This window comes from Rosa rugosa, chromosome 7, assembly GCF_958449725.1.
Source record: "Rosa rugosa chromosome 7, drRosRugo1.1, whole genome shotgun sequence".
Classification (NCBI taxonomy): domain Eukaryota; kingdom Viridiplantae; phylum Streptophyta; class Magnoliopsida; order Rosales; family Rosaceae; genus Rosa; species Rosa rugosa.
This window is the reverse complement of record NC_084826.1, coordinates 37013642-37021012: the sequence shown is the minus strand read 5'-3', so window position 1 is coordinate 37021012 and position 7371 is coordinate 37013642. Positions and strand designations below refer to the sequence as shown.

Sequence of the window (7371 nt, the reverse complement as noted above, 5' to 3'; positions counted from 1 at the left end):
GTTCTTTTGTTCTTGCAAGAGACCATAAATAGAGAGTATATCACCAAAAGTACTATGAACGGTAGGAGAATTAGAACAACATACCTTCAAAGTGATTTCATAAAATGGTCTCAAGAAATCCATAAATTGCTCCCCATATTGCCAATCAACACTTGCCGGTGGCCCTTCTTTTGGCTTTTCACCCTTGGCACCTTCAAGCCATGCACAAAAATTACCCGCATCTTCATCCACCATTCTATCAAAAGCTTTTTGGAATTTCAAAGCCCGTTCCAACATCAAGAATGTGAAATTCCACCTAGTAGGGACATCCAAAATCACAAGCCCTTTGCACTCTAGTTTCACCCTTTCAACACATTACTTAAAAAAATCAAGCCTTTGTGGGGAGGATCTAACATACCTCACCGCATTCCGAATGGCACCAATAAATATCTTCATCACACTCAACCCATCATTGACAATCAAGTTAAGAATATGGGCGACACACTTCATTTGCAAATTCTTCCCTTTATGCAAAAGTGCATTAGGGACACCCCAATCACCTATCCTCCTACTCAACTCCTTCAATGCAACATCATTTGACGAAGCATTATCAACGGTGACTGAGAATCTTCTCTATATCCCATTCCAACAAACAATCCTCCAATAGCTTAGCTATAGCCTCTCCCTTATGACTAGGAATCACACAAAAATTTAAAATTCTCTTATGCAACACCCAATTATCATCAATAAAATGTGCAGTGAGGACCATATAATTAATGTTTTGAATAGAAGTCCAAGTATCAGTTGTAAGAGACAACCTATATCTACTCAATTGATCCATCAATTTTTCCTTTTCCCCCAAATAAAGCTTAAGGACATCCTTTGCTATTGTCTTACGGGAAGGAATTCTCCAATAAGGAAGAGCTCTACCCATAAAATGCCTAAACCCCTCTCCCTCCACATGAGAAAAATGGTAGCTCATCTAATATAATATACTCCACACATAACATAGATAGCTCTTGTTGAGTGCATTCTACAGTACACAACTCAGTAGTTGGCTTTTTAAAAGAGCAAATCTTTTGCCTTTTAGCTTTCATCATCTCAATATTAGGGGGATACTTTGGACACTTGTCCATATGATTATTAAGGGAGGTTGTACCATTCTTTCTAGGATCGGCATAGTAATCTTTTCCACAATAATTACATTTACCCTTAATTCTACCATCCACCACAGTCTTGATATATATACCAAATAGCATAAACATGTGTAATGTGATTATCTCAAATCCAATTTCCAGAAAATCCAAATCAAATTTCCAGAAAATCCAAATCCCATAGCACAATAAGTAGATTACCAGCAGCCCTTTAGGATAGAAGCACATACCTGAGATGATGAAGTCGATTTCGGATGAGTACCCGAACCGGTAGCAGCTGATTTAGATTGCCTCTTCATTTTCTAGCTATGCAAATTATTCCTATTCAAATCAGTAAACAGAAACGTGATTATAGAGGAAGAAAAGCAAAACAAACCAGTCCAAAACATTCAAAATATCATTCCAAAACAACAAACACATTCAAAATATCATTCCAAAACAACAAACATATTCAAAATATCATTCTGGGCAGCAACCAGCAAGTTCGTTCATAACAATTATCAAATTCCACAATAGTAAACATTCCAAAACAAACTCGATAGTAATCATCCTAGGATTTGTATCAAAATCACACAATGTTTTAAGTTAATAAATTTGGCTAAGCTTTGCAATTCTTTCTGTAAATGATAATGGAATCATCAAGAGAGGAATTTGCTTGACAAAAACAGTAATCAGTGGTCAACCACTCAACCTACCTGTAACCCACTGTTACACTTAACTTGAATTGATTCTACAGCTAACTAATTATACAAGTCCATGATTTGCTTTAACTTGCTTGGCAAATAAAAAGAAAAACATCAAAACTACATAGAAAAACAACTCAGAAGGGCAGAAACTCCCAACCCTCATTCTTCATGAAACGAAAAAAGGGATTTACCTGAGAATGAACTTGATTTAGTCTTCAGACCAGCTGCACCACCATCGGAACTTGACTTCGATTTGAGAGGTTTTACTGAAGGAGAAAATCAATTAGGGACTGAAGAAGCATCTTTAGTTTCGAAATTGTGATCTCATAATACCTGCTTACCGGCAAGAGCCGAAGAATTCCGGCAAGGTGCGAGGGAGATGACGAGATCGTCCAGATGTGTTGATTTGATTACCAGGCTGTCAAGCCCAGATCGAGAGAAAGGTCAGAGCTTTGCTTCGAAATCGATTGGCGGCAGATGGTTGGAGCTCCAGCAGCTACACACACACAAAGATTTTTAACATCAGCTCAGATCGCTGTAAATCAAATTGCAGACGGAGCTGGAACTTATAACTCTGGATCCGATCTTACCTTTCAGAGACTGAAAGAAGGAAAGCGGATGAGTACGTGAGGCTGTTAGCCTAACAGGGGTCAGAGAGAGAGGGAGAGGGAGAGGTCGGGGGTAGGGGCTGAGTTCGAAGCGCGTTCGGGACAGAGAGACTGAGAGAGTGAGAGAGAGGGACTGAGACGAGAGAGGCGGATTGAGGCTTTTAGGTTTTTAGGGTTTCCGCCTTATACATATACAAAACGACGTCGTTTGAAGGGTATTCGGTTTTCGGTTCGGTTCAGTTTCGGCCGGTCCGAAACCGAAAACCGAACCGACCAGATTCGGTGCGGTGCGGTTTTTCGCTTTTCGGTGCAGTTTTGTTCGGTCCGGTTTTTTCCGGTTTCGGTTCGGGAATCGGTGCGGTTTTTTTCGGTTTTCGGTCTCGCGAGCCCACCCCTACCTCATTGTTTCTTTCTCCATAAGCAGTTTTTTTTTTTTTTTTTTTTTTTTTGAGAAGGATCTCCATAAGCAGTTAAGCACAACAAAATCAAAATGGTGAGTTTTCTCTCTTCCTTTGTATTCACTTCAAATTGTTTCTCGTCTGCCAAACTGGTCAGAAAATCAAAATTGTGTATTAGGCTTAAGAAATCCACCGGAACCAACCTGTAAAATTTCGATCCGAGTTTTAATCCTGCTAAGAAACTGTAACAAAAAATTTCAGGTCAGGCTCAATTCTTGCAAAACATCACTCAGGCCCGGCCCTAGCCAATATGGTAAGTGGATTTTGATCGGAACTTACCATCCTCTCAAAACATCCAAACCCCTAGCGCCCAGACTGGCCAACACTGAAAACAACCTCACCCTAATTCCAAGCGAAGATTCTTCATATAATCCAGATCCCAAACCTACGTCTCATTAAGAAATATAAAAAAGGGTTTTTATCCATTTACCCCATTTCTAGGGATTTTTTTCCTACTAACCCCATTAAGATTTTTTAATTCTCTCTTACCCAATACACTCTAAGGGAGTCTTCCCTAATACACCATTAAGATTTTTTTTTTGTTTTTAATTTTTTTTTAATACCATTTTACCCCTAACCCCTTTGTTACTTAGAGAGAGAGAGAGAAAATGGAAGAGAGAGAAACCATAGGAGACTTCGCCGGAGCCCCTCACCGGCCGCCGGAATCCGGTCACCGGTCGCCGGAATCCGGTCGCCGGTCGCCGGATTCCGGCCAACTTTCACCGGATTCCGGTCACCGGCCGCCGGATTTCGGTCACACCGGATTTTTCTAAAAACCCTCCAATAGAAGGGCAATAGAGGTCTATTGCCCCCCAATAGACGTCTACTGCCCCCCAACAAAGTGGCAATAGACGTCTATTGCCCCCCAATAGACGTCTATTGCCCCCCAATAGATGTCTATTATCCCCAATAAAACTTTCGGTTGCCAGAATATGAACTAATCTCCTTAAATTTAGACAAATAAAACTTTATTCAAAGAAAAAAAACGAAGAGATTATATCAATTTAAAAACGTCTATTGCCCTCCAATAGACGTCTATTGCACCCCAATAAACATTCAAGACTTTTTTCTTCTTCTTTCCTTCTGCTCCAAAATAATCCGATCTTTGCCTTCCCTCATTTCAAAGTTGAAAGCCTTAATTGACACCCCAGACCAGAAAATTCCAAACAAGAACAAATGCAAAGAAAAAAAGAATAGAGAGAAAAAATGAATACGCACAATCATGAGGATTGTGTAACAGAAGTAGAAGACTACTGGAAGGCAGAGGCAGATGTTAGAGCGAAGTCCTAGCCCATCTTACGTGGGACCCGGCACCCTTTCATTACTTTTCACCACTTTTTTCATGCAATGCTAGCAGTCTCCTCCACCATAACCCACTCCTCTCTCTCTCTCTCTCATTTTCTATCTCTATCTTTAGGCCTCAGACTCTCTCCCTATTAATACATCCTCTTCCTCCTCTCCATTTTTCATTCCCGTAAAAACATATCCAACATTTTTCATGACCCTTTTTGTTCTAATCGTTCCACTACTAACTTTTCTCTTATTCTCTTCTGCGGCTTATTACAAGCTTCTTAATCTCCCAATCATGATGAGCTTCTGTAGAAAAATCACCCCTCACTCGCTTATCGGCCTCACCGCCACCACCACGACCACCGCAACTCTTTCCACTACAAAAAAAAAAAAAAAAACTGCTTTGGGCACCCAGACTAAGCACCCATGTCTTCACCGGCCATTCGATCTGCAACGACTCCGGGAAAGTCCCCGTCGCTTTCTTCGCTCTCTGTCCACAAACTTCCGTCCACAGGTCCCCGTCGGCCGTCGCTATCCTCGTCGCTATTCTCGTCGTTATCCTCGTCCTCGATCACAAACCTCCGACCACGGGTCACCCAGAAAATCGCCGTCGCTATCCTTGTCCTCTACCACAAACCTCCGTCCACGGTCACCAGCCGGCGGACCTCCTCGACGACGTCATCTTCCTCCGAATCGTTCTTGATTTCCACGCAATCGTCGTCCTAATCATCCTTAATCTCGACGCAACGTTATCGGAGGGAGGGGAATGAGATGAGAGAGTGGCAATGGTTGTAATTGTCTAATTGGGTTGAGGGTAAAATCATCTTTTCTTGTTAAATTGTGTATGTGGGAATAAAAATCTTTTGCTGGGGTAAGTGGGATAACATTGGCTCATTTTGGTGCTTTTGGTCAAGGACCCTATAAAAAATGGGTGCTTTTGTTTGAATAAGCCTTTTTGATGATTGCACCACGATATCATTGCCGATACCCCGGTAATTCCAAGCCAAGATCTCCCAGGAAGAATGCATGGGAAGGGAGATACCAAGGCTGACCTAGGGCAGGAGCGTTCTTGTTTATATTCCATTCAAGTTGTGTAATTTCTATAGTATAGATAGTATTCCCCCATGCACATCAAGAATTCTACAGCAATTTTTGCTTTTTCTTTTTAGAATCTATAGATAGCAATTGATAAAAGAAAATCATGCACTAGTGTTTAACTTCTAAGGTATGCAACATATGATACAAACACAAAGATCTCAATGTGAAACATAACTTTTTTGACGGCCTGGGAGGTAGGATGAAAGCGAGCTTTTATTTTCCATAAGTTACAAACAAAATAATACCATTAAAAATTACACTACCAACTAAAAATGACCCAATGACTATTCTGCCATTATTATAGTACTGCCATTATTATGGTACTATGCAAAAGGATTTCCTCCAATGGATGCGACAGGACCCTGTGTAGGTACGTTCCTGCAAAAATAAACTTACAATATATTCAGAAAAGTTACAAGCATAAAAAAAAATGCTTATAAAAACAAACATATCATCACATTATGTATTGAATTTGACTTCCTAAATAAAAACAGGGGGAGATATTTTAACAGTTGTAATAACAAATCACAAATCCAGTTTCAGACTGACTAATTAGAAAAGCCACCACAATTGTTATTATTATTATCTTTTTTTTGGTTCCGAGCACGCCACCAAAATGAGTTCTTGCACTCCTTTCTCGCTCTCTTCTCACTTCTCCCATCTGCTATCATTTCATCAAGTTGACTTTCCTCCTTCAAGACTGGTGTTGGAAATAATATGAATTTTGGATTCTCGGATAATTCCATCCCACCAGTTTCACGAACACTATTGAGAATTTGAGATACATATCAAAATGTGAACCACAGAGCTTGACAACAAATGGGCTAAATTGCGAATCCGGGATACAGCTAGTCAAGAATTGTTCAAACAATTAGAAGAGTTCACCAGTTTCATTCCTGTTGTGATTTTTGGCTCATTGATATGCCTAAATTGATTAGGATTGGATAGATAAAGGAAGATTAGTGTGCTTCAGGTATCCTAATGGGTTTTGGAATAGGAACAATTATTCATATTGGTTTAGACCTGAGAGGTAAGTCCTATTTTAGATAGGAATAGGAAAGCTAGTCTCTTTCCTTGTTCTAATAGTTTTAGGAATCCTAATGTGACAAGTTTGTAACCAGCACCTATAATCTATAAATAGGGCTGCTGGGAGGTCGGCTGCTGGGAGGTCACATAATTATCCTCAGATCAGAGAAGAGATCAAAGAGAAATCTCACACATAGGGGCAGGTAGAGCCAAGGGTGATAGAGAGAACTACCAAAGGTGTTGGGGATTAGCATAGGGATTTCAATAAGTACTTGTAATCATGTTGTTCTTCTCCAAAGTGCTAGTGATTCTCAGGAGAGATCACACAGAGGACGTAGGCAAAGTTTTGTCAAACCGCTATGTATTCGTGTGCTGTGGTTTTCTTTATTATCTTGCTGTTTTATTTCACATCATCGTCCTATTACTGTTTGCACGATCATATATCAAGAGAAACAAGGTTCTGGGTAAAAGGTGCACATTTACTACGGTTCTAGGACTAGTTTCTGTATGAAAAGAGGATCATGGTGGGTTTAAGAGTTTTCTTCATCAATGGATTAATAGGTTTTGGGATCTCGTTAATAGCTTTTTGGTTGGAGTCCGTAAATAGTGGGTTGGGGACAAGACGTCTTCTAAGTCGCTGTCAAAGGAAAGGACTGGAAAGTTTTTGCTCTCTTGCAGCTCCTGGGCTCCCTGCTCCATAATTTATGTCCCACCATCCAATGAGCTTGAATCACATGCCTGAGAAGGACCTCCTAGAATAGCTTTTGGGTAGGGGATAGTAGCTTCGTTCAGGTCAGTGGATTTTGATGCTTTTGGATGCTTTGGGGTTGGGGTAAAGTGATAACCTTTGGGTTGAATTTAGTAGCGTATTGTGTTTCAGTCAATAGCTTTTTGGTTGAAGGCGGTAGCTTTAAGGTGAGTAGCTTTTTGGATGAGGGGCATGTTTGTAAATAGTCACTATTTAAAAGAGCTTACATTTTTGTAATATTAAATCGTAAAGGTTAAACTGGAAGCGAAATCACTACCTTTCAGCCTTATTTCTCTTGAACTTCTAGTGCTTCTGTTTATATTA

The 7371-nt window shown here is 40.2% G+C and overlaps 1 protein-coding gene across 1 annotated transcript in view; it reads right to left on the bottom strand.

The window, feature by feature from the left end:
- Positions 1-5360: 5360 nt before the first annotated feature.
- Positions 5361-7371, bottom strand: part of LOC133720499 (probable ADP-ribosylation factor GTPase-activating protein AGD14) — a 13549-nt gene continuing 11538 nt past the window's right edge. Inside the window, exon 13 of the mRNA XM_062146829.1 lies at positions 5361-5651. Within this exon, the coding sequence (XP_062002813.1) occupies positions 5597-5651 (55 nt within the window). The 3' untranslated portion in view covers positions 5361-5596. The remainder of the gene's footprint in view (positions 5652-7371) is intronic.